This window comes from Rhinatrema bivittatum, chromosome 3, assembly GCF_901001135.1.
Source record: "Rhinatrema bivittatum chromosome 3, aRhiBiv1.1, whole genome shotgun sequence".
Taxonomy (NCBI): Eukaryota; Metazoa; Chordata; class Amphibia; order Gymnophiona; family Rhinatrematidae; genus Rhinatrema; species Rhinatrema bivittatum.
Genome location: NC_042617.1, coordinates 358,948,150 through 358,975,883, shown reverse-complemented (window position 1 = coordinate 358,975,883; position 27,734 = coordinate 358,948,150). Strand labels below are relative to the sequence as shown.

Sequence of the window (27,734 nt, the reverse complement as noted above, 5' to 3'; positions counted from 1 at the left end):
AAGCTTGTCTTATCTTACTATAAAGTAAAAGGTCAGCATTCCATCCCTGTAATACAAAAAACTCTCATACAGCAGACCATCTCAACCTGAATGTCAGGTTTCATCAGGCACCACTGCATCACTCAGCGAAAGTTACGTCAGAGTGAAAGACCACAATCTAACATCAAAATTATTTCAGGAATCCAAAGTTCTTACTTGATACACCATTCAGGCATCATAGCGCTCTCGAGACACTAAACTAATCTCTAAGTCCTCAAGCATTCTTGTGTGTTACTGAACAGAGGCTATCTTGAGGCACAGAAGAGCACTCATAAAATACAAGCATTACCGAGGCATCAAAATTCTATAAACAGGGATCTTCCAAGAACAGAGCATCCTTGAAGAGCCAATTACCACAAAATCCCAGAAGTATTAAGGCAGACACTGAAAGCATCCTGGAATGTTGCAGCATAGAGGCTACCTTGGAGTACAGAAATTCTTGTGAGCTGCCATTCTCGGGATAGAAATCACTCAAGACACAAATGCACAGTTTCTAGACAAACACTGGAATATATCTTAGATACCAAGCAGCATCAAGGCACAGAAGAACCTTGAGGTGCATCTACTCCAAGGTTAATTCAAAAGTACTCATGACGCTCAGGTAATTAAGCACTCAACTAATTAAAGCCCTCTCATGACACTAATATGCAAAGGTGCTCTCATAGTATCAGAGCACACTGGAGATACCAAATAGTCTCAAGGCAATGAAGCCCCAAAGAGGAGTGAAGACTATTTTGGAACACCAAAGTAATGAATGCATGCCCAAGATGCTTGCATGCCCAAGATGCTTGCATGAAAAGTATTCGCAAAGTGCTAATGGAACATACTAGAGGAAATACATGGCTTTGAGGGACGACTTAAAAGTAGGTGTACAAAAGTCAATTTCAAGGCAAAGGTACTGGCAGGATGCTCAAGCATTCTTGAGGTGTTCATGCACAGAAATAGTCTCAAGGAACAAGACATAGGATAGCAACTAAGATAATTATGTCAAATCCTTGGTTGCTAAAAGTGGAGAGATCAGAAAGCACGACCGAGCATTGGGGATACCAGATTGAATGGCAAAGTAGCTAATATGAAATATTTGAAGTCCTAGTGGAAACACAGGCAACCATGAGGGCAAGTTTGTCTGGTAAGCTGTGACAGCAGACTAACAAAACCTGACTTTTAGTATCCAGGTCTGTCTGGCAGGCTTTGAGTACTGTAATAACCGGATTACCTAGCAAAAACCTCAGCCTTCACGTGGCTGTTCTGACAGGCTATAACAAGGCATCCAGGAGGCTCCCTAGTAATAATAGCTTAATGCTGTAATGATGAAATCAAACTAGCAGCTGGGTCGTCTGGCAGGCTGCAAGTATAGAAATAACTAGGAGACCTAGCAGAAGCATATGCATTCACGTAGCCAGGGCTCTGCAGGGGACCTAGGAGGCTGGAGGTTGGACAACTGTGCTATAACTGGCATTTTATCCTTACCTGTCATCTTCACTGGTGGGCTATTAATTCATGACACTAGGATTTAAATGATCCCTGTTATCTTGGGCATCTCATTTGGGGGTGCATGAAGTTGGCACATATCATGGTTACCAATCGCAGAGGGGTTCCCATTTTACATCCCGAGTTGAGATCCTTTAGGACAGGTTATCATCTTGATGAGGGAAAGAGGAGAAGTCTAGAACAATAGAAGGGAGTTAATAATAATAAAATAAAGAATGAAAATTGATTTCAAATGAAAAAGTAGTTCAGTTCTAGTGGTTATATTGGCCCTGGAGAAAACTGGATGCTTTGTAGTTCCTTTAAAAGGGCTAACTATAAAAAGATATGTAGTTTATGAGCTTTTGAGACCACACAGGACTCTTCTTGAGACTCCAAACAAAAAGGGAATAATGGGTTATGGGATAAACAGATTTATTTGTATTATATGGAAAATTTGAGGATTTACACTGTGTCAGAATAGACGATGGCAGTCTTTTAAACATTTTTCTTGTCTTCCTTTTTGGTACTCCGCATGTTGGGTATAGATGAGTATACAAGATTCTCTTTTAGTTTTTTCCAACATCCCACCTTTATTACCCTGTCTAACCACAAATATTTTTAATAAGCTAAATAACCAGCAGTTAAATGAGTTCTGCATTTCATTCACTCTGCAGTTTTATCTCAAATTCCAAGCAACCTGCTTGATCAGAACCAGCAGTTACTGCAGAAATCTGGTGGACGCTGTCACATCAAAACATGGCCTTTACATAGCTACAACTTATGACTATACAGCTCATGTCCCAGGTGATGTAGGAACGTAGAATAGAAATTAAAATAAATGCCACCACCTGCAAATTAAAGAAACAATTCAATGATTCAATGTTTTGTTCTATGAAAACAGAAGCAAATGAAATAAAGGGAAACAAATTCTTTCAAATCTGTTAATTCAACAAGTCCAATTGGGATATAACATTTATGATTCATTACAAACACGTCTTCTTGCTTATACGACTCTTTATAAATCCATTACATAAGACAACCATTAAAGCAAATAAATGAAAGGAAAATTTAGTGGACCTAATGAAATTATGCAGCTGACTAATAGGCATCTTGCAAATAATAGTGGTCTAAAAAAAAATTAACATATGCCGTCTTATTAAAATGGTCTTAAGATAGAGGCATTAAAATTCTTAGATTATACCCTTTCCCTAAAAAAAGGCTCTCTTTCAATTTTAACAGTTTAAAGAACTGATACACTTGCTTCAATTTACTGGCATTCATAACAAAACTAATCTAGTCACGTCTGCTCATTTTTAATTGGAAAGTTACCTTCAAGGTAAAATGACACCATTCCTGCGCTCCCAAATTAATTTCAATATAAACAAAAGATATTTAGTGTTTACTTTTAGCAAACCAGCATGCATTCCAGAGAATACACTCTTTAATCCTGGGGGAATTCTGCGCAAAAAAAATTAAAATTCTGCAAAATTCTGCAGACTTTATATTGGTCAAAACAACACAATTTACATGACAGTCTTTAAAAGTAACTACATTTTAAATTAATACAGAAAAAAGTTATTACTTAGAGATGAAGAATTTTAAATATTTTGAGCAGAATTTCCCTAGAAATTCACTGTAAGAGTGTCCCTTCCACTCGTTCTCCCTACTCCCCTGGCCACTTTGCCCTCTCAGGCCCCCACTCCTCCACCTGCCAGTATCTCTCCCCTCCACCTCTAAGCTCAACTCCTTTCACTCTATCGCCAGTCCCAGAGTTTGACCCCGTTCAACACACTTTATTAGCCCTATTGAATATTGAGTAATTCTCTGTTGTAATTGTGTGCCATATGTTGGCAAAGTGGCACAAGCGGCCTCCTACTGGAATGGGTGTGGTAGGCGGGGGTTGATTTCTGCCCTCTAATAAGAAGTCAAAACCCCGATGTGGGACCAGTCTACGAGGCTGATTGGCGTTTTAGGGCCCTGGGTTGTCGAGGCTGACCTCTTTGAGAAGGTCTAGGCTGTCGAGTACGGGATGGATGTGGGTAATACCTACGTGGCTTATAGGATAACCTCCTAGGATCCCGCCGAAAAGACCTCTTGGTAGATGGGAAGTCCAAGGGGAGAGTGGACAGCTGGCGCAAGGTGTCATGATGATATTTTAGTTGTGCTGTTTCCTGAATTTTGTCGCCAAATAAAATTGTCCCCTGTACATGGAAGGTCTGCCAACCTTTTTTGACTTCCTGGTATAGGTCAAAAGACTTAAGCCATGCCCAGTGTCTGGCACGTATGCCTGCTGCTGATACTCTTGAGGCAATTTCAAAGATGTCATCTGCTGCCCTCACTTCATGCTTTCCAGCATCTAGTCCTTTCTGAAGGATTGTGGTAAGTCCTTCCTGATATTCATCTGGTAGGGTTTCAGAGAGTTCTTGGACTTTCTTCCAAAGATTTCTTGAGTACTGAGTCATATATAGCTGATAAGCTGCTATACATACCATCAGCATAGAACTGTGGAAGACTCTTCGTCCAAAGGCGTCCAAGGATTTCTGTTCTTTACCTGGAGGGGCAGAAGAATGAGGCCGGGATCTCTTGGCTTTCTTTTGGGCAGACTCAACAACCACAGATTGATAGGGTAGTTGGCTTTTTTGAAACCCCGGAGCTGACTGGACGAGATAGGTGGCATCAGTTTTTCTGATCACTGGTGGAACTGTGCCAGGGTGCTCCTGGTTGGTTATTTATTTATTTATTTATTTAATTTATTTATTTTACTATACCGATGCTCAAGACTAGGTCTTATCGTACCGGTTTACAATGTAACCGGTACAATGTAACCGGTACATTGGTTGTAATAAACCAAGGAGCACTTCATGTACTGGAACTGCCATCACTTCCTTAGGGGCATCCACAAATTGTAGTACCTCAAGCATCTTATGCCTGGCATCCTCCTCTGTTTGTAGTTTAAAAGGGATGGTTTCAGACATCTCTTTAATGAAGTTTGCAAATATGAGGTCTTCAGGAAGGGAGCGGCAGCGTTCTTCTGGGGGTGAAGGCTCTGACAGGAGTTCATCCGAGTCCTGAGTGTCAGAGGAATCATCACCCCAGGGATTATATGATGCATCTCCAGCACCATGTGGCTCTTCAGATGGAGGTACGGGTCCATATCCAGCCAGATCTGGTGGTGGCATCGATGGGAAAGGTGGAGGCACCGATGCTGGCACAGAGGACAGTGATGGCATCGAAGGAATCGGTTCTTTTGATGGACGTCGGGGAGGCAACAGACCCAATGGTCCTGTTGCCGGCTCCAGCATCGGTAAAATTTGTTCCTCATCCAAGGACAATGAAATAGATATTGGTGTCGGTGGTCTTGGAGGTGTCGATGGCATGGAAGGAGCAGGCACCGATGGCAATGCACCGATTAAGGCATCCAGGCACTCAAGAAGTGGAGCCAACATAGTGGGCATCGGTTCGGATGTCGGCATGGGAGCTAGTGTCGGTGGAGATTGGAATCCTCGAAGTACCTGGAGTTCTGCCTCTTGGACCATCTGGTCCAATTCCTCTCGGAAGGCTGGCGTTGGCAGCACAGCCGCTGGGGTGAGAGGCTCAGAAGGTGTTGCCGGAGGGTCCACATGTATCAGTGGAGTCTCAGCTCCCAGCACCGGTGCCGGTGGGGAACATCTCAGTGTCCCGGGTCCAGAGGGGGATGGGGCCCCTTCTCCCCGGGACTTCTTGGCTGGTGGTTCTGTCGATGCCGATGTCTTTCCAATGGTGGCATCGGAAGAAGGCTCACGTCAATGGTGGTGACGGTGTTTAACCCGATGCTCGGTCTGGTCCTTCTCCAGCACTGAGGAGGAAGATGTTGATGCCTTCAAACGTGAAGAAGCTGGTGAAGGACAGTTACGGTGTCTCGCTGGCATTGAGACTTGGATGGCGACGGAGTCGTTGAAGAGGAAGGCTTCTGACTCGGTGTAGTCTTGGCTGGACTAGAAGAGACTTTCGCTTAAAAAGGTGCTCCATCGGCCTTTTGGCATCATCTGGGCTCAGCTAGTGCACCGTTGAACGTTGTGTGTGGCCCCAAGCACAAGACACATACGGCGTGAGGGTCCGTGATGGACATGGTCCTCGGGCTCTCGGGGAACTTTCGGAACCCTGTCACCATCTTTTTGGGAAAATTAAGGGCAGAGTGCAGTCGGTGGCCGTCAGACACCGAAGAAAGCACCGCCGGGAACCGAGCACAAGGGACGAGGCAAACTTACCGGAATCAACAGAGGTCTGTGGTCGATGGGGGAACTCGGGATGGGGAAAAAATTTTTAATTTTTAAAGTAAGTTTCCGTGAGGAATTCTCACAGAGCTCTAGAAATCCGCGAGGCTACTGCTGCGCGGAAAAAAAAAAAAAAGAGACTGAAGGGAGACCCCTGCTGGATGCAGGGTTGGTGGCATGCTGGGCATGCTCAGTATGCCAGTCAAAGTTCTAAAAACTTTGACAAAAGTGTTCCGTGATTGGGATCCATCCTGATGATGTCACCCACATATGTGAGGACTACCATCTTGCTTGTCCTGGGAGAAAATGGCATTTCTGCGTAGGGGGGAAATTCTGCGCAAATTCCCCCAGGACTATCTCTTGACTTCTGGGCATCTAGAATCAATGCAGCACTTTAAAATAAAAAAAGATTCACCAGCTCGTAAGGCTTGATCTTACTCTGTAAATCTTATAAGATATTCATCTGTCATTTACTGGGTGGGGGCGGGGGGGACATGTATTTTGTGCATTTTCAGTTTCCATGTGACTTTAAAATGATGTCTTTTGCCATATGCAAAAATAAAAGATGTTAGCTGCAAGAGATTAGAATAAACAATTGGATATGATATCATAGATTGTCTAATGGTCCAGCAATCTAGCAGCTGTCAATGAGCTATTAACTGAATTTGCTTATTCCATGCACAGCATTAATCTGGATGTTAACTGAATCACTCAATTTATGCAAACAGTCCTCTAAAGCAATTACTTTTTATGTCATCTTCAGATTGCGTAAGGGCATCATCTATTTTTATCAAAATAGATATCAGAATTGCTGGGTGTCCATTGCTCTAGCAAAGCCCATCGGGCCCAAGATAATAAGATAGGGGAAACAAATGTACACCACACTTCAGCATACATTTTCTTAATGCGCTTGCTTAAAAAAAAGAAAAAAAAGTTAACTCCCGATGCAGTAAGCTAATAAAATAAAAATGCATCGGGAGTTTTAAAATGTGCATAAACCTTAAAAAGGGCACAAAAAAATGAATAGCATACACAGAACATGTTTAATGTGTACAAATCATGGTTTATGCTTAGGAAATATGTTTTATGTACATAAACTAAGATTTAGTGGCACAAAATATGTTAGGAACATAACCATGGTTTGGGCGCACTGTGTAGAAACCCTGATTTGCATACAGTCTAACCAGGAGTTACATTAAGCATAAGTTAAGCCTATGCACCTCCCTGCACTGGGAAGTAACAACTACTGCCTTGAATAAAATGGAATTTGCAAGGAGGAGCACCAAGCTGTGTACACATTTTTACTCAGATTTGTGCGCAAAACTCCTATCTACATCACGAGTAAATTTCTGCACAAAATGTGCAGAGAACCACATGTCAACATGTAACATTATACTGAGGCTACTGTGTGGCTCTGGAATCTGACATCATTAATACCCAATATGCAAAGCACGTTTTGTTTCCCCTACCACTAGACATCCGCCACAAATAAATATACACCACCACTTTATGTCCATATATGCACATACACACATATATAAATATGCCCGATATTTCTATGTTTTGTTTTGAGGTTGATTTGTTTGCTTTTTAAAAAAAAAGCATAACAAGTTACACAGCATTTCTTTCATGCAGGTAAACGATTTTCTTGTGTAGGCACAAGAGCCTGCATTAAGTGATTACTCGGTAGTAAAATTGACTTGTCTGACTCTAGCCCAAAAGCAAAATTAGTGGCTGAGAGTGCTAATGGTAAGGCATGACAGTAGACGTAGCGAAAAAGAAGCAAACAGCGGACAAGGGAGATCAAAATTGACATACCTATAAGTTCCTCAGGGTTCTTATCTTTGAAACGTTCACATACGTGGATAAATGTGTCTGTGTTCTCCGAAGTAGGACATTCACCATGCCTGATAACATAGAAGAACAAAAATGTCAGTATGTATTAAAGAGCGGAACCAGCAACTACAAACCTCGAGAGAAGTTTTGCCAATGACATTGTATTAGTCCTATAGTTAGAATATAAATAATACACCTGTTCTCAATTAACTTACATTTTTTCCACATTTTATAAGCTTAAAACTATAACAGATCTGTTTAATTCTTGAGATACAATGTGTGACCTTTTCTTGGAAAGTCTCAAAAGTTTGTCTCACTGCTGCTCAGACCAACCAGTCCAAACTGCAGTCAAGCACATTAAACAAGGACTTCAAACCAAAGGCAGTTTGTTCTTTTTGACAGCTTAGCTTACAGTCGGGCCGAAACAGTACAGTGCGCTCCGACAGAGCGCACTGTTAACCTGCCATTGGACGCGCGTTTTCCCTTACCCCTTATTCAGTAAGCGGCCGAAAACGCGCGTCCAACCCGCCGAACCTAATAGCGCCCTCAACATGCAAATGCATCTTGCTGGCCCTATTAGGTATTCCCGCGCGCTTCAGTAAGTAAAATGTGCAGCCAAGCCGCACATTTTGCTTTCAGAAATTAGCGCCTACCTTTCTTTGGGCACCGGGAAAGTGCACAGAAAAGCAGTAAAAACTGCTTTTCTGTGCACCCTCCGACTTAATATCATGGCGATATTAAGTCGGAGGTCCCGAAGGGTAAAAAAAAGTAAAAAAATAATAAATAAATTTGAAGTCGGCCCGCGGCTGTCGGGTTGAAAACCGGACGCTCAGTTTTGCCAGCGACCAGTTTCCAATCCCGTGGCTGTCAGCGGGCTCGAGAACAGACGCCAGCAAAATTGAGCATCAGCTATCAAATCCGCTGACAGCCGCCGCTCCGGGCCAAAAGGAGGCACTAGGGACGCACTAGTGTCCCTAGCGCCTCTTTTTGCCTGTTTCTACCACTGGGCCTCATTTAAATGCAGAATCGCGCGCACAGGGACGGAGATGGAAGCACAGGGGGAAAGCTCCGCAGCCCCGCTCCCGCAAATCGAACAAATATCGCCGTTTCAGTACTTGTTTTAATTACCTCTACCTGGGGCAGGCTGCGGGAACACTTGCTGATTCTCGCTGCCGCAGCAAGTTGAACAAATAATGCGAAGGACCGGCACCCGTGGTAGATGAGAGCACAGACCAAATCGTGCAGCCAAGATGGCCGCCGCAGCTCCGACGGGGGAACCAGTGATGGCCTCAGTAACAGAGGAGGCCCTGCAAAAAAGTTCACAGCGGGTCACGGAGGCGCTGGATGGCCGGCTATACAAACTCCAAACAGCTATGGAGGACATTAAGGCAGAGGTCGAGGGGCACTCTAAGAGGCTGGATATTGCTGAAGGTACCACTTCAGACCTGGGAGACCGCCTGGCCACTTCTGAGCATCATGTGGAGGTGTTCCAGGGCCGACAACGGGAGCTGCTGGCTAAGATGGAGGAGCAGGAGGATAGGGGCCGGCGAAATAACCTAAAACTTATTGGCCGCCCTGAAGCGGTGCAGGAGGGGGAGCTGAAGGACTTCATGGAGAAGTGGCTCCCGCAGCAAGTGGGCCTGGATCTGGCCAACGAGCTCCTTCAGTGTGAGTGGGTACATCGTGTGGGCCCCGCTCGTGATGGCCAGGAGAAGCCACGTCCTGTAATGGCCCACATCCTCAATTGGGATCACAAGACACAGCTATTGCGGGCCTACTGACAGAAAGGGCTGGTGGAATATAAAGGTCAACGGCTGCTCTTGTTTAATGATTTCTCAGCCAGCACTGCGGCGCTGCGGAAAATGATGGCCCCTGCACGTACAGCGCTCCACAAGCAGGGGATCCGATTCGCCTTGTTACACCCGGCAAAACTCCGGGTTCAGCATGGAAAAAAAAACCCTCTTCTTTACCTCCAGGGAGGAGGCGGACGGGTTCTTGGAGACCCTCCCGCAATTAGAGGGAGAGTGACTATCTACAGTGTTTTACTGAACAAGCTACGGTTTCTCCCAGCCCAACAACGCTCCGAGTTTCCTTATTTTGTTGGACTATCTGGGGAAGGGGCCTTGCTGGGCTTAGTCCATGCTGTGTGGAGTACAGATGTTTTTTCTTTTGGGGGCCCAGGTGGCTGAGGCTGCCGTACTGATTTATCTTCCTTCTCTCCTTCCCTGATGGCGGAGACCTGATGGAGCGGCTGCGCGGGGCTAGTTGGGAAAGCCGGCTTTGGTGAATGGTTTTGCTCTTTACCTTCTCCCCCCACCTTTGGTTTGAGCAGCTTGCACATGCCAGATAGGAAGCACCGACAGGGAAAATGTTGCTTGTATCAACTCGTCCAGGCTGCCTAACCGTCGTTCACATTGGAGAGTGCCTTCCCTACTCCTTGTGACTTTTATCGACTTGTGGTTTCAAAGGTTCGCAGAGTGGGGTGACCTACCTATAGGAATGTCTCACAGCTTTGGGGGTTGGGAGCGGGGCCAGAGGAGGGGGGCCCTAGTTCCAGATGGTTGGGATAGGGCTATTTTCTCCTCTGGGAGCCGTGGGGGGTATACCTGATAATGTTGAATGTTCTAAGGTTGTTTGGTGTGATTGAGTGTGCGTGTGGTAGTTGGGGAGGGGGAGGGTTGTAGAAAGGGGGACCAGGGTTTGCAGGGCTGGAATTTAATATCCAAGGTACTTGTGATGATAATGTTTACTTCTTACTCTCTGAGGCCCAGGCTGGGAGGCCTCAGGGATACTGGTGTAGGTGGGACCTGGGGCCTTAGCGGGCTCTGGGCTGAAATTTTTCTGTTTCTCCAACATCATGGCACAGGTTAAAATTGTAACTATGAATGTGGATGGTATTCACTCCCCGATAAAAAGGGCCAAATTACATGCTATGTTTAAGCGTATGAAAACACAAGTAGCATTTTTACAAGAAACCCACCTTGGGGACGGCGAGCATGCCAAACTGCAGAGGGACTGGGTAGGCCAATGTTAATTTTCCTCCTATAATAGACGCCAACGAGGAGTGGCCATCCTTGTTCATAAAGGGTTACCCATTTTAGCTTACACACACCTACTGGGATGAGGAGGGGTGATATGTTGTAGTGGCGGGTACCTTGTATTAGCGTAAGATTGTTTTTTGTAACGTCTATGCCCCTAACATATACTCCCATGCCTTTTTTGCTTCCTTAATAACAGTGCTAGCGGAATTTTCAGACCATAGCTTGGTGGTGGGCAGCGATTTTAACACCGTTACAAGCTTATCGATACTAATCCACCCAAGCCTCCCAGTGGGGCAGATGGTGCAGAGGGAATTAATTTTCTGTGCAAGGAATTGCACTTGATTGACGTCTGGCGGGTTTTACACCCACAGGAACAGGATTTCACCTTTTTCTCCAACCCACACCACACTTACTCCAGGCTGGACTACCTGCTGGTCTCAGATCAGTGTTTTCCTAAGGTTCAGGATGCTACTATAGGGTCTATTTCTCTGTCAGACCATGCCCCGGTGACTCTGGTTCTCCGATGAGGCTTGAGGGCTAGACCTCCCTTTTCTTGGCACATGCAACCCGACCTCTATTTAGATATAGAATTCCGGGGATATTTGAAGCAAAACTGGGAGGAATACTTGGCCTGGAATATCACACCAGAGATCTCCCCTATGACGGTATGGGAGGCTGGGAAGGCGGTCATGCGGGGGGCCGTAATAGCCTATGTGGCAAAGAAAAACCGCAGATGTAATGCCGAGGTTTTATGGCTTACTGAGGTTCTCAAGGCGGCCCAGCTCACTCATATGGGAGACTTGGCTGATGCTAAGGCCCATGTAAATAGGGCTCGAGAAGCGCTCAATTGTTTACTACACCAGAGAGCTTCGAAATCCAACTATACAAATTTGGTAGTAGGGCCAGCCGCCTGATGTCTCATCTGGTGCGGCCTCGAGGACAACGGGCGTCAGTGACAGGGATACGAGATAGGCATGGTATACAGCAAACTGCTCCTGATGCGATTGCGGCACAGTTTGTAGAGTACTATCAGTCTCTATATGACAACAAGCCCATGAACATGGAGGTGGCGGAGACACTGTTTCGTGGGCTTCATTGGCCTCGTTTGTCACAGGATCACCTCGCTGCTTTAAATCGGCCTATCACCATGCAGGAGATCTATGCCATGATCCACAAGTTAAAGCTGGGTAAAGCGGTGGGGAAGGATGGGTTTGGATCATAATTTTACAAAATCCTACATTTTACTGTTCTGTCCCCCTTACAGTCTTACTATGAGGATCTTTTGCACACAAATACCCTAACACCACTCTCAAACCAATCTGTCATTGTTGTCCTGCCAAAACCGGGTAAAGACCCCTTGGAGGTTGGGTCCTACCGCCCTATATCATTGTTGAATGTGTATGTCAAAACTCTGGCCTCTGTCCTTGCCGCTCGCTTAAACTCTATATTACCATCCCTTATCCATGAGGACCAAACTGGGTTTGTGGTGGGCCACCAGTGGGTGCGGAACGTCTGCCGTTTGTTAGCGGCATTAAGCTACCAGGTAGAAGTGGAAGCGCTGATCCTGAGTTTGGACGCCGAAAAGGCGTTTGACTGTCTTGGGAGTACATGTTTTGGGTGCTGCAGAAGTATGGCTTTACGGGCATATATCTCCAGTGATTGCGTATTCTCTACTGTAACCCGAGCACCACTATCTTGCTTAATGGCCTGCCTACGGGGCCCTTTTCTATCCACTGTGGGGTCCGCCAAGGTTGCCCCCTCTCACCCTTATTATTTGTGCTGGCTCTGGAGCCTTTGGCTATTTGCCTCCGAAAAGAGCGGGCTATTAGCGGGATTAGCGTAAACGGCCACCCACTAAAAACAGCATTGTTCGCTGACGACATCTTACTTTTCGTGGGTAGGCCACGCACCAGTGTGCCCGCTATTATTGCCCTCTTTGACCAATTTCACCTGGTGGCGGGTCTAAAACTTATAATAAATCAGAGGCTCTGGCCTTAAAAGCCAGTCTCCCGGATATGTGAGGTGGACCCTTTCCTTTTCGGTGGGCTCCAGGGAAAATTTAATATCTTGTGGTCTGGATTCCACGGGATTTGAAGCAGTTATATGCCTTAAACATTTCCCCCTGTATTGCCCGACTGCAGTCCCAATTGACTCTTTGGCTCCCACTGCCGCTCTCCCTGTTTGGGCTGTGCGCCCTAGTAAAGATGGTGTTGGTACCTAAAATCCTCTACTTGTTACATATGATTCCCTGCTGGCTGACGGTGGGTGATGTCCGGCACCTGCACTCTAGTATACAGCGTTTCCTATGGCAGGGACGCCGCGCGCAACTTGCATATACAGTACTGGAGCATCCCAGGGAGCAGGGAGGGCTCAATATTCCGGATTTTCAGCTTTATAACATAGCCTGCCAACTCCAGTTTGTGGGCGAGTGGCTCACAGGGTCCTATCATTATTGTGATGCAGGGATGTTGACTCGTATGACGGCCCCAGGGTCCCCTTTGAGCCTCTTTCAGGTTAGTGCACGGCACTGCCAAACTGTGCACTATCCCCACGTGTTATTATACCCGTGTATTAAGGCCTGGCAATGGGTACGCCGACTGAGCAATATGACCGGGGTTAGATCTCCGCTGCTTCCCTTTGTGGGTAAGCCAGAATTTTTGCCAGGACAGCAGACCAGTATTTCAATCATGGGCAGACAAGGGGGCACTGTTTGCTTTTCATATGTTTGATCCTGAATCTAGTCTTTTGCTGGACTTTGCTACCCTGGCATGCACCTTTCAAGTGCCCATAAAGCAGTTCTATGCTTTCCTCCAAGCACGTCACTATTTGCAATCTTTTGCTTGGACAACCACCACACTAGCAGCCGAAATGAAGTTTGCAAACACTCTTTTTGACACGGCATGCTTAGCAAACACTATTATGGGCTGGAAAAAGCTTGGACAACGGCTTCGGGCCATTGAGCACACTGCCCGTTTGGCAGCCTGCTCTATTATTAAGGATCTTTACAGGACTCTGCCCGACCTTGGCCTCCGGGAAGTACAATTCAAAATCTTGCACTGCCTGTATTATGATGATGTCCAGCAGTATAAAATGCGACTGGCTACGTCAGTCCTTTGTATCAAGTGTGGCGAGTAGGACGGCACGTTGCTCCTCCAGCTGTTTGATTGCCCCTTACTGAGACCTTTCTGGGTCTCGACGTGGTTGGAGCTTGTCTTGGAGTGCCCCTCAACGTTACGGGTCGCATACTGCTGTTCAGCACATTGCCTGGGCCCCTGCCTGGGGGCCCATCGAAGGCCAAATTTGAATGAGTGGCTATTATGATGGCCTGTCGGACTATTTTGGCTGACTGGACGGAGCCATTGACTGTGCCCTCGGCTGCTGCCTGGTTTGGCAGAATGGCTTCTTTAGTGCAACTGGAAAGATTGGACTTTCTGGCTGGCAGGTGACAACCGGATAGTATCTACTGTGCCTGTTGGACCAAATGCTTCGATGTCTTTCCCAAGCCTTTACAAGATGGACTGTACCTTAATGGATTCACATTGCTCTGGTCCCCCAGGGACAGGGGAGGGAGGGAAGTAAGGTGTGTATGCAGGATGTCTGTGGTGTGCATGGGGCGTGCAAGGTAGGGAGGGAGGAAAGGGTGGACGGGTTGGGGAGGAAATTGAAAGCCAGGAGCTGATGGTACTGTGCGACTTCCTACTTGTTTTTTGTTTCATGGTCAAAATGACTTGTTATTTGTATCCTGTGATCCGGATGGAAACTGTTTTTGGTGTTTGATGTACCACCTTCCCTGTTAATAAAAAGTATTTTGACAAAAAAATATAAAAAATTTCTTAATCTCAAGTCATTCTAATCAATTTATAAACTTTCAGGACGTAAAGCATCTGTGACAAGAACAGCATATTGTGCTTAAACATATGTTATGATATCGGACCTAGTTTACCACAACACAACAGGGATGGTCAGGTCTATTTTGGTGATTTATCCGGACGGTGTGTGCATCACCAACAGGTTAAGCTGAAAGCTGACTGAGTTCAGCACTAAAGTAACCACCACCATTCCCACAGAAGTCACTGATTAACATCAGCAAACAGCATACAATAACAGTTCTATAGTCAATGAGCTTGTCACATGTCATCTACATTAGTAGCATCCACCATAGGGCTGTCTTCAACTCACCACATCCATCTGTTGTGCTGCACTCTATAGCCCCTCCACCTCCTGCTGTGGATAAGTCGAGGCCCAGCGCAAGAGAGGAACAAAACTACCAGGATGGAGATTTTTAAGAACTGAGAAGAGAAAGTTGCCCCCATGACTTGTGACCTACTCAGGCTGTCAATGAGCTGTGCCATACCGCATTCCATTGCCCCACTCTCTCCCACTGATATCATCCCAAGCAAACAACAAATCGATGGCTGTCACCAAGGTGGGTTATCAGCAAAGGGACAAAGTGACTAGGAGATAGGGTCTTGTAGATTAGGCTATGGGATTTAGGATTTTGTGGGAGTGTTTAGTTTTTAAGATGCATTTTATTAATTTTTTATATTTATGCTGTATTTGCAATATGTAATTTATTTTGTTGCTGCAACATGCTTTGAGTACTTTTTTGTACAATGGCATAAAACAAATCCAGTGATAAGATATTAGCTGACGTAATTCAAATTACTAGGTCACTAAAACTATCTAGCCCACTTGTTATGGAAAGAAATTAATATACAGAGGAAAAAAAACAGAGCTCCTAGATAAATTGAAATTATTAGGTTCTGTCATTACAGCCTTGGCTGGTTTTGATGATTACATAGGAATCATCAGTAGGCTAAGCTAAATAATTTATTTTAGGTTGCCAAGCTTGACTGCATCACTACCACCATAGATTTTACAGATTAAGCTACTACACATCAGCTTAGGTCTTAGTTGCACGTTTTGCTGACATCAGAAGCTTGCTGAAACTGGGGCAACTTCTCTCAGAACTTTAGGTGAAATTTTACTTTTTCTTTTTTTTGCTCAACTTAATCTGGTAATTAACAATAATTTTACAGCTTAACAAGCTGTCATACAATAGGCTCAAAAATACACTGGAGGCTTATCAGTCAGGGGAAATATCCGAGCCTGAGGTCTGAACACATCTCACCAATCCTCAAAAACCTGCACTGGCTACCCATAACACAAAGAATTCAATATAAAGTTCTAACACTCATACACAAAGCACTATACACTGAAAAATTTGACTGGCTAAGCCCAGCCCTTCACTGTCAAGCCACCCAGAGAGCACTCCGATCCTCTAACACTGGACTCATCCCTACACCATCACCAAAAATGGCCCACTTAACCTCAACAAGGGAACGATCCATAACTGTGGCAGGTCAAACACTCTGGAACTGTCTCTCCCTCCTCAACTCAGGCTTAACCCCACAACCCAATCATTCAAAAAAAAAAAAAAACCCCTCAAAACATGGCTCTTCAAAAAAGCATACCCCACTACCACCCACCACCCAACACATGAAAACTAGTTCCCCCCCATATTCACCTCCCACTTCCCCCCCATCAGATCTGCATAACCACACATTAGGATCAACCCCAAAAAACAAAACCCTCATACCACTCCCGATGCAAATTCGTAAACGATCTTCCTTACTTCTAGAATAACTCCCCACTGACCAACTGTTACACACACTATAAACTTTCAATGCTCAACGTCATAAAGTCTCACTATATAAGGCTACAAAGTTCAATGTAATATGCCTTCACGATCAATGCAATATGTTATAATGTTCAATGCAAAATGTTACAAAGTTCAATGTAAAATGTGTTGAAGTCCAATCCTAAATGTCAAAATGTACTAATGTAAAACAAGAAGTCTATGCCAATAGACTACTCGGTCGCTCTGTAAACCGGTGTGATATGTCCAATGAACATCGGTATAGAAAAACTAATAAATAAAATAAATAAATATGCCCAGAGCCCACCAGTAACCGGGCACTGCAAGTCTATGGCAACCCGATGCTGGATCGGGACTGCGACATACTCATCCGATCCCCCTCCCCCCTTTCCCCATGATTCCGGTGCCATGGGAGTGGCTCACTGATGATGTGGCTGCGGGGAGGAAGGAAGATCAATGGTCGCACATGAGAGCATTTAACAAAGGGCTAGTCGGCCGGCAATCGCCCTCTGTCTTTGCCAGTGTTCCAGCGCACTTGCATTGGCTCGAGTAGGCAAAATGGGTTCAAGTTAATCCTCCATGATCACTTTCGACGGTGCTCCATTCCTACGTTCCTCCTCCGACCTCAGCTGCAATCCTCGATGCAATCAAATACGTCGCTCCCGAGTTGCACATACAGTGGGCGGCAGAGCAATACCTCCCCGTTCAACTCAGTTGTGCTGTCACCAACATGGCTGGGTACCACGATAAGTGCATTTTTGTCTGGGTCATTGAACAGTCATTTAGCTGACCATGTGGTAAGTAGCCAAGTTTTTCACTCATCAGCGATAAGGAAAACCTGCCCCCTCCCCCCCCCCCCACCATTTTTTTTTTTTTAAGGGGCAGAAGGCTACTGTAGGATCATTAAATAATACATCCCTTGTGTGCTGGGTAGAGTATAGTGATAGGAGTATACCACCGTCCACCTGGCCAAGTTGGTGAGAGGACAGTGAAATGCTAAGAGAAATTACGGAAGCTAATCAAATTGGTAGTGCAATTATCCCAAAATTAACTGGGTAAGTGAAACTTAAGGACATGCTAGAGAGATAAAGTTCCTAGATGGAATAAATGACAGTTTTATGGAGCAACTAGCTCAGGAACAGACAAGAGAAGAAGCAATGTTAGAACTAATTCTCAGTGGAGCGCAGGATTTGGTGAGAGAGGTAACGATGGTGGGGCCGCTTGGCAATAGTAATCATAATATGATCAAATCTGAAAGGACAACTGGAATGGGGACAGTAAGTAAATCCACGGCTCTGGCACTAAACATTCAAAGGGGAAACTTTTATAAAATGAGAAGAAAAATTAGAAAAAAACTGAAAGGTACAAGCTATAAAGGTAAAAAGTGTGCTACAGGCGTGGACATTGTTAAAAAATACCATCCTAGAAGCACAGTCCAGATGTATTCCATGCATTAAGTAAGGTGGTAAGGTCAAACGATTGCCAGCATGGCTAAAATGTGAGGTGAAAGAGACTATTTTAGCCAAAAGATCTTCATTCAAAAATTGGAAGGATCCATCAGAAGAAAATAGGATAAAGCATTAGCACTGGCAAGTTAAATGTAAGACATTGATAAGACAGGCTAAGAGAGAATTTGAAAAGAAGTTGGCCATAGAGGCAAAAACTCACAATAAAATCTTTTTTAAATATATCCGAAGCAGAAAGCCTGTGAGGGAGTTGGTTGGACCGTTGGATGATCGAGGGATTAAAGGGGTACTTAAGGAAGATAAGGCCATTGTGGAAAGATTAAATGATTTCTTTGCTTCGGTGTTTACTGAAGAGGATGTTGGGAAGATACCTGTTCCAAAGAGTTTTCCTGGGTGATGATTCAAATGAACTGAACCAAATCATGGTGAACTGGGAAGATGTGGTAGGCCAGACAGAGAAACAGAAGAGTAGTAAATCACCTGGACTGGATTGTATACAATCCAGGGTTCTGAAAGAATTATAAAAATGAAATTTCGGACCTATTTCAATTAATTTGTAACCTATCATTAAAATCATCTGATGGCCAATGTAACCCCGATATTTAAAAAGGGATCAAGGGGTAATCCGGGAAACTATAGTCCCGTGAGTCTGACTTCGGTGCCGGGAAAAATCGTTATAAATCGGGAAACTGTTATAAAGAATAAAATTACAAAACATTTAGACAGACATGGTTTAAAGGAACATAGCCAGCATGGATTTACCTAAGGGAAGTCTTGCCTCACAAATCTCCTACATTTTTTTGAAGGGGTGAATAAACATGTGGACAAAGGTGACGTTAGGATACGTGGGTTTCGTGGACCCGAGACCCGAGGTGATGGTCGTTACCCCACAGGTCCACACCGTCGGGAGGCGAGGTCAGCTGCAGCAGGTAACTCGGTAGTAGTACAGTAGAGAGAACTTCCTGCGTCCCTGCCACGTGATCGCAGACAAGCCCAGAGCTGTGCCTTGAGGCAGACCCCGAGGAGCGGAGAGCGCAAGGACAGGGTCTCCTGTAGATGAGTTGCAGAGACTGTCCCCGAGGGGGCGGGACAATGTAGTAATCAGAATCTCTGGTATGACGACGTAGGGGCTGCCCCGAGGAGCGGGGAAGCGCAGAGTCAGTCTTGGCTGTAGTGATGTAGGCTGCTCCGAGGAGTGGGGAAGCACAGAGTCAGTCTTGGCTGTAGTGACGTAGGCTGCCCCATGGAGCGGGGAAGCGGGAGCAAGTCACTCGTATAGAGAAGTATGCACTGCCCCGAGGAGCGGGAAAGCGTGAGGTCACAGGTGTAGAGACGTAGGCACTGCCCCAAGGAGTGGGGAAGCTTGAGGTCGCATTTGTAGAGACATAGGCACTGCCTCGAGGAGCGGGGAAGAGCAGAGTCAAAGTCTCCGGTGGCAAGGCAGTTCTCAAGGCAAACCCGAGGAGTGGGGAGGCCAGCAGGCAGGACCCCTGGAGAGGCGCAGGGAAGTCTGGAGACATGTCTCCCAAGGAAGCACACATAGGCCCCCGAGGAGCGGGTACCCAAGCCAGAGTCCAGAACCGCAGGTAGAGATCAGAATCCGGCACAGACATCCGAGGAGACAGGAACAAGCAACAGTAGCTAAGGAACTCGTTGCCAAGTCGATTAGCATAGGCCACGGGAGGTGCTTATAAACTCCAGCTTGTGATGTCATCAATCGGGGATGCCCCCGAGTTTCCCGCCATAGTGTCTTTAAAGAGAGATTTGGTGGCGTGCCCCACGCCTAGGAAGGTCCAGAGGAGGTATGGAGGTCGGCGGCATCCCAGCCGCCATGAGAAGTCTCGGGAGGCAGACAGCATGCAGCAGCAGCAGCTAGCCACAGCCGCAAGTTCGCCCGGAGAGGAGAGCAGGGCCGCACATGACATGAGTTGGGTCGGCGGCGGCGGCTGCCCGCAGCCGACAGTCATAACAGTATCCCCCTTTCTAGGGTCCCGTTCCCCCCCCCCCCCCCGGGGGTTTGGGTTTTCGAGGATGTGTGGCATGCAATTGCTTGATGAGATCCTTATCAAGGATATTGGTCGCAGGCTCCCAACTGTTCTCTTCTGGCCCAAACCCTCCCAAGACAGGAGGTACTCCCACTTTTTTTTCCACGTTTCTTCACATCAAGGACGTCTTGAACTTGGTACGTCACGTCCGCCTCCGATGACAGTGGTTGAGAATCCGGTGGTTTTTTAGAGAAGTCGGAGAATACCAAGGGTTTCAGTAGTGAAATGTGGAAGGCGTTGTGGATTTTGAGAGAGGAGGGCAACTGGAGTTTGTAGGTGACTGGGCCCAACCAGCAGAGCACCGGAAAAGGGCCAGTGTACCTGGGAGCAAAGCGAGCCGATGGCAGCTTAAGTCGGATAAACCGGGTGCTGAGCCATACCTTGTCTACCAGTTTAAACTGGGGAGCTTTGCGATGATGTGCATCAAAGAATTTTTTTGACCTTTGGGCTGCCTGCTGTAGCAGCTGTTTTGTGGTATTCCACAGTTGATGCAATTCCTGGGCGGTTGATTGGGCCGCTGGTGAAGGAACGGATAGTGGGAGCGGAAACGGTGGCAGAGGCTGACGTCCATAGACCACTTGGAATGGAGATGAGCTGGTGGATGTGGACCGATGTGAATTTAGGGCGAATTCTGCCCAGGGAAGGAGGTGAGCCCAATCATTCTGCCGTAGATTGACGTAGGCCCGCAGAAACTGTTTCAGAGTCCTACTGGTTCTCTCTGTTTGTCCATTGGCTTGGGGGTGATAAGCCAAAGTGAAATCCAAAGACATGTTAAACGTTTTGCAAAGAGATCTCCAAAAAAGAGCAGTAAATTGACTCCACGGTTCGAGAGGATATGTTTGGGAAGCCATGGAGCTGGAACACATGATGGATAAACAATTTCGCCAGCTTCAGTGCTGAAGGGAGTCCAGATAGAGCCACGTAGTGGGACATCTTTGAAAAACAGTCAACGGTGACCCAAATGCTGTTGTTGCCACTGGAAGGAAGATCCACAATGAAATCCGTTGCGATATGGGTCCATGGCTCGCTCGGAACAGGCAGCGGTTGCAAGAGTCCCCACGGGCATCCCACTGGAGGCTTATGGCGGGTGCAGGTGGGACAAAACTCAACATAGGCCTGTATCTCTTGCTTCATGGTAGGCCACCAGTAAAACCATTGGAGTGTTGAGAGCGTTCTGGACTGCCCTGGGTGTCCTGCAGTCAGGGAGTCGTGAGCCCAATGGAGAACCCTCCAGCATAATTGATGAGGGACCAGAGCCTTCCCAGATGGCACCGGAAAAGTGGCGAAAAGAAGGACCTTGGCGGGATCAATTATGTGCCGTGGAGCGTCCCGAACATCCTCTGGCGCGAAGGATCTGGAGAGAGCATCGGTACGGCAATTTTTGTTGGCTGGTTGGTACCGCAGCAAGAAATTGAATCAGGCAAAGAAGAGAGCCCAACGGGCCTGGCAATGGTTTAGGCACTGAGCATGGTGTAAATACTCGAGAGTTTTGTGGTCAGTATATACTGTGATCTGGTGTTGGGCTCCCTCAAGCCAGGGACGCTATTCCTCAAAGGCTAGCTTAATAGCTAGCAACTCCTTATCCCCGATCACACAGTTCCATTCTGCTGCGGAGAAGTGTCGGGAGAAAAAGGGGCACGGATGTAAGGTATGAGTGGTCAAGTATTGACTTAGAACCACCCCTACTCCCACGTCGGAGGCATCGACCTCGACGATGAATGGCCGTCTGGGATCTGGATGGCAAAGACATGGCTCTTGGAGAAAGGCGGTCTTGAGATCCTGGAAGGCGGTCATGGCTTTGGGCGACCACTGGAGGAGAAAGCGAAGTGGTCAGGCAAGTCAGAGGCGAGACAGTCTCCAGACAGATGGCGTGGCAGGAGGAGCCCCAGCGGGAAAGTTGTAAAGTGGCCCAGTCAAACTGCAGGGTGTGCTGTTGTAACCACAGCAGTCCCAGTACCACTGGATGTATGGCTTTGTCCAGAATGTGGAAGGAAATGTACTCCACGTGCAGTGATCCTGTGCGGAGCAGGATAGGAGCAGTGGTGTGAGTGACCTCACCAGGTAGTAGTTCTCCATGGATTGACGAGAGAAGTAAAGGCACTGGGGGAGTGGATGGTGGGAATCCAGAGGTGCTCAGTCAATTGTTTAAGAATAAAGTTCCCACCAGCCCCAGAGTCCACTAAGGCCAGGGTATGGAACTCCTGGTTGTCCAGCTTGATGAAGACGGGTAATGTCAATGGAGAAGAAAGCGAAGTCAGGCCTAAGAGCAGTCCTCCTGCTGAACCTAGGCCTGGGAATTTCCCGGACAGACGGGCATGTGGATATGGCATGTCCAGGATGGCTGCAGTATAGGCAGAGACCAGATTGCTGGCAGCGGCTGCGTTCCTTGGGATAAAGTCTGCTCCGGCCCATTTGCATAGGCTCATCTTCAGATTTGCTCGGAGCCATGTTCAGCCTGGGTGAAGACGAGCGTTGAATTCAGGACGAGCTTAAGTAGATTTTTTGGATGCTCTAGACTCCTGTGAGCATTCCTGCAATCGGCAGTCGATGCAACCGGCAAGGTCTATCAACAAGTCCAGGGATGCAGGCAGTTCCCAAGCCGCCAACTCATCTTTGATCCAGGAACTCAGTCCCTCGAGAAAAATGGACTGTAAGCAATCTGAGTCCCAATGAAGTTCTGACGACAAGGTCCTGAATTCTGTGACGAGGTCAGTTAATGGCCGGGTGCCCTGTTGAAGATGGAGAAGAGAGGATCCGGAAGCGGATCTTCTGTCAGGATCATCGAAGACGGAGCGAAATAGGGCAAGAAACCCGGGCAGGTCACGAAGAACCGGGTCTGCACGTTCCCAGAGGGGTGATGCCCAGGCCAAGACCTTGCCATCCAGGAGGGAAAGGATGTAGGTAGTCTTGGTAATCACATCTGGGAAATAAGCCAGTTGCAAGCAGAAGTGCATATTACACTGATTCAGGAACCCCCTGCACATAAGAGGAATCCCAGAAAAACGTGGAGGTGACGGTAAGGGCACGGTAGGCCGGAACCGGCATAGAGGTGGAATGGTTGAGCTTGGTAGACGTCGTGGTAGTAATCACTGTAGCATCTAAACGAGTGCTCAAATTACCAATGGCTGCTGCTGGTTTTTCCAGGAACGTTTGATGCTCACTGATTCTTTGTGCCAGGCCAGGGATGGCTGAGACCTCTGTCGGGTCCATGGACTTGGCAATCTGTTAGGATTCATGGATCCTTGGTCTGAGGTGATGGTTTCTACAGCCTGAGGGGTGGAGCCCCACAGGTCCACACAGTCAGGAGGCGAGGTCAGCTGCAGCAGGAAACTGGGTAGTAGTACAGTAGTGAGAACGTCTTGCATCACTACCACGTGATCGCAGACAAGCCCAGAGCTGTGCCGTGAGGCAGACCGAGGAGCGGAGAGCGCAAGGACAGGGTCTCCTGTAGGCAAGTTGCAGAGACTGCCCCGAGGGGCGGGACAGCATAGTAATCAGAGTCTCTGGTATGTTGACATAGGGGCTGCCTCGAGGAGCAGGGAAAGCGCAGAGTCAATCTTAGCAGTAGTGGCGTAGGCTGCCCCGCAGAGCAGGGAAACAGGAGCAAGTCACTCGTATAAAGACGTAGGCACTGCCCCGAGAAGCGGGGAAGTGGGTAGCAAGTCACTGATGTAGAGACATAGGCACTGCCCCAAGGAGCAGGGAAGAGCAGAGTCAAAGTCTCCAGTGGCAAGGCAGTTCTCAAGGCAACCCCGAGGAGTGGGGAGGCAAGCTGGCAGGACCTCTGAAGAGGCGCAGGGACCACCACGAGGAGCGGGGAAGTCTGGAGATAAGTCTCCCAAGGAAGCACAAGTAAGCCCCCGAGGAGCGGGTACCCGAGCCAGAGTCCAGAACCACAGGTAGAGATCAGAGTCCAGCACCAACATCCAAGGAGACAGGAACAAGCACCAGCAGCAAAGGAACTTGTTGCCAAGTTGATTAGATAGGCCAAGGGAGGTGCTTATAATCCCCAATTTGTGATGTCATCAATCGGGGACGCCCCTGAGGTTCCCGCCATAGCATCTTGAAAGAGAGACTCGCTGGTGTGCGCGCTTGCCTAGGAAGGCCCAGAGGAGGCATGGGGGTCGGCGGCGTCCCAGCCACCATGAGAAGTCTTGATAGGCAAACGGCATGCGGCAGCAGCAGCTAGCCACAGCCACAAGTTCGCCTGGAGAGGAGAGCAGGGCCGCACATGATTTGAGTTGGGTCGGCCACAGCCACCCGCAAATGACGGTCATAACAGGTGAACCGGTAGATGAGGTATATTTTGATTTTCATAAGGCGTTCGACATACTCCCACATGAGAGGTTTCTAAGAAAACTAAAAAGTCATGGGATAGGAGGCGATGTCCATTTGTGAATTGCAAATTGGTTAAAAGACAGGAAACAGAGTAGGATTAAAGGGTCAGTTTGCAAAGATGAAAAAGGTAAACAGTGTAGTGCATCAGGGATCTGTACTTGGACCAGTGCTTTTTAACATTTATAAATGATTTGGAAAAGGGTACGACGAGTGAGGTGATTAAATTTGCGGATGACACAAAATTATATAGAATAGTTAAATCTCTAGCGGATTGTGATAAATTGCAGGAGAACCTCACGAGACTGGAAGATTGGGCTTCCAAATGGCAGATGAAATTTAACATGAACAAGTGCAAAGTGATGCATATAGGGAAAACTAACCTTTGCTGGAGTTACACAATGTTAGGTTCTATGTTAGGAGTTACCATCCAGGAAAGAGATCTAGATGTCATAGTGGATAATAAGCGTAGACAATGAGCTGTGGTGATCAAAAAAGCAAACAGAATGTTAGTAATTATTAGGAAGGGAATGGCAAATAAAACGATGGATGTCATAATGCCTCTGTATCGCTCCATGGTGAGACAGCATCTTGAATACTGTGTGCAGTAGTTCTGGTTACCGGATCTCAAAAAGGATATAGTTGCACTGGAGAAAATGCAGAGAAGGGCGACCAAAATCATAAGGGGCATGGAACAGCTGCCCTATGAGGAAAAGCCAAGGACGTTAGGGCTGACAAGTTTGGAGAAGAGATGACTGAGGGGGGATATGATAGAGGTCTACAAAATCATGAAAGGACTTGAACAAATTAATGTAAATCAGTTATTTACTCTCTCAGATAATAGAAGGACTGGGGGGGGGGGGTGCATTCCATGGAGTTAGCAAATAGCTCATTTAAAACAAATCAAAGAAAATTCTTTTTCACTCATATAAACATAGAAATGACGGCAGAAGAAGACCAAACGGCCCATCCAGTCTGCCCAGCAAGCTTCGCACTTTTTTTTTTTCCCCTCATTCTTATCTGTTACTCTTGGCTCCTAGTATCCCTTTGGTTCTATTTCCCTTCCACCCCCACCATTAATACAAAGAGCAGTGTTGGAGCTGCATCTAAGTGAAATATTTAGCTTAATTAGTTAGGGGTAGTAACTGCCGCAATAAGCAAACTACACCCATGCTTATTTGTTTCCCAGACTATGTGATTCAGTCCTTGTTGGTTGTTGTCTGTATATAGATCCACTTTTCTTCATTCCCCCTGCCGTTGAAGCAGAGAGATATGCTGGATATGCATTAAGTATGAGACTTTCTCCCCTGCCGTTGAAGCAGCGAGCTATGCTGGATATGCACAAAGTATCAGACTTTCTCCCCTGCCGTTGAAGCAGAGAGCTATGCTGGTTATGCATTGAAAGTGAAGTATCAGGCTTATTTGGTTTGGGGTAGTAACCGCCATAACAAGCAAGCTACTCCCAGCTTTTTGTGAATGCAAATCTTTTTCCACATTTCCTCTTGCCATTGAAGCTTAGAGCAATGTTGGAGTCGCATTAACTGTGTGTATGTTTACTGAATAAGGGTATTATCTCCAGGTAGTAGCCGTCATTCCCGCAAGCCATCCACTCTTCACTCATGTCCTCTAGACTTTATGGATTCACAGTGTTTATCCCACGCCCCTTTGAAGTCCTTCACAGTTCTGGTCTTCACCACTTCCTCCGGAAGGGCATTCCAGGCATCCACCACCCTCTCTGTAAAGAAATACTTCCTGACATTAGTTCTGAGTCTTCCTCCCTGGAGCTTCAAATCGTGACCCCTGGTTCTGCTGATTTTTTTCGGACAGAAAAGGTTTGTCGTTGTCTTTGGATCGTTAAAACCTTTCAAGTATCTGAAAGTCTGTATCATATCACCTCTGCTCCTCCTTTCCTCCAGGGTGTACATATTTAGATTTTTCAATCTCTCCTCATAAGTCATTCAATGAAGACCCTCCACCTTTCTGGTCGCCCCCCTCCGGACCGCCTCCATCTTGTCTCTGTCTCTTTGGAGATATGGTCTCCAGAATTGAACACAGTACTCCAAGTGAGGCCACACCAAAGACCTGTACAAGGGGATAATTACTTCCCTTTTCTTACTTGATATTCCTCTCTTATGCAGCCCAGCATTATTCTGGCTTTAGCTATCACCTTGTCACATTGTTTCGCCGACTTCAGATCATTAGACACTATCACCCCAAGGTCTCTCTTTTGCCCCGTGCACATCAGCCCTTCTCCCCCCATTGAATCAACACATAGTTAAGCTCTTGAATTCTTTGCCAGAGGATGTGGTTACAGCAATTAGTGTAACTGGGTTTAAAAAAAGTTTGGATAAGTTCCTATAGGAAAACTCCATAAACTGCTAATAAGCAATAGTAGCTTGTGATTTATTTGTTTGGGTACTTGCCAGATACTTGTGACTTGGATTGGCCACTGTTGGAACGGGGTACTGGGCTTGGTGGACCTATGGTCTGACCCAGTAGTAGGTCATATCTTATGTTCTTAAATAAATAAGGAAACAATGGCCAATAGCCCACATGAGCACAGTTTATGTTCTGGAACCAGCTATGAGACAGCCCTACTGGCAAACACCACCAGAGGAGGCGGCAGCAGCCAGTCACAATGGAGGAAGAAGCCCAAGCAGTAGATCAATAGCAGCAAAGGGCTTTAAGCTGAAGTGCAAGAGGGTGATGAAGAGGCATCACAGGGGAACAGCGCAATCCTTAAGTCTCTCCACTTCACACAGGCACAGGGAGTGGCTGACTTCTCCTACGGGACACCCACAACACATCCAGTAATGCACTGCCAGCAGCAGGAAAACTCGTTCCTCCCCCCCCCCCCCCCGAGGGCACCAGTATTTTCAATTACATAACAGAGCCCCCCCCACCCCCCCCATGGAGTCGCACAGCCACGAGGCCATCCAGATCGAGCACAGGGTCAGCAGCATAAGATGGCGTTCGATGGTTCGTTGCCACGGCAGATGTAAGGGTACAATCTCATTCCAAGTTATGGGGGCGGCATGAACGAGGGCAACACATGTCACGCCTTGGGGACACTTTCTCGCAGATGGCCATTGGAGGACAGGGCACATGGGTTGGGCAGCGAGCAGATGTTCATATGGATACTGCACCCTGGCAACAGAGAGCACCAAGGGACCTTGGAACCTTTCACCTAGTTGGGGTCCCAGTTCTTGCCCCCACAAAGAGCACCATACTGGGTTTTGTCACCATTCTCCGGTTACACTGGAGCATATCCGTTTTCTCCGCATCCACAGGGATACTAGCATCTCAACCTACACCCAGCTCACAGCACAAGCAACCGCGGCGAGGTGGCAGCAGTGGGCAGCGCAATGTTATTAGTGGACCTCCATGACCCCAAGTGCAACCTCTGCGATCACTGCAGCGCCGACCAATCAGACCGCCCAAGAGAATCCTGGGGCAAAACCTGGTACCCAGAAGACCTTGTTTGGCAGCAACCGGCACCCCAGGCCATAGCACAACAGGATGGAGTGACGATGCACCAGAGGTGGCATCTGCTTAGAGAAGGAGCAGGTTGTTCTTTCACTGCCATGTAA

The 27,734-nt window shown here is 47.0% G+C and overlaps 1 protein-coding gene and 1 long non-coding RNA gene across 3 annotated transcripts in view; one reads left to right on the top strand and one right to left on the bottom strand.

Moving 5' to 3' along the window:
* Positions 1 to 27,734, bottom strand: part of RNGTT (RNA guanylyltransferase and 5'-phosphatase) — a 1,209,919-nt gene that overhangs the window by 1,066,326 nt on the left and 115,859 nt on the right. For both annotated transcript variants that reach the window (XM_029595427.1, XM_029595426.1), the window contains exon 4: positions 7,581 to 7,669. In XM_029595427.1, the coding sequence (XP_029451287.1) occupies positions 7,581 to 7,669 (89 nt within the window). The remainder of the gene's footprint in view (positions 1 to 7,580; positions 7,670 to 27,734) is intronic.
* Positions 1 to 27,734, top strand: part of LOC115087826 — a 72,428-nt gene that overhangs the window by 571 nt on the left and 44,123 nt on the right. The gene's annotated exons all lie outside the window — the stretch shown is intronic.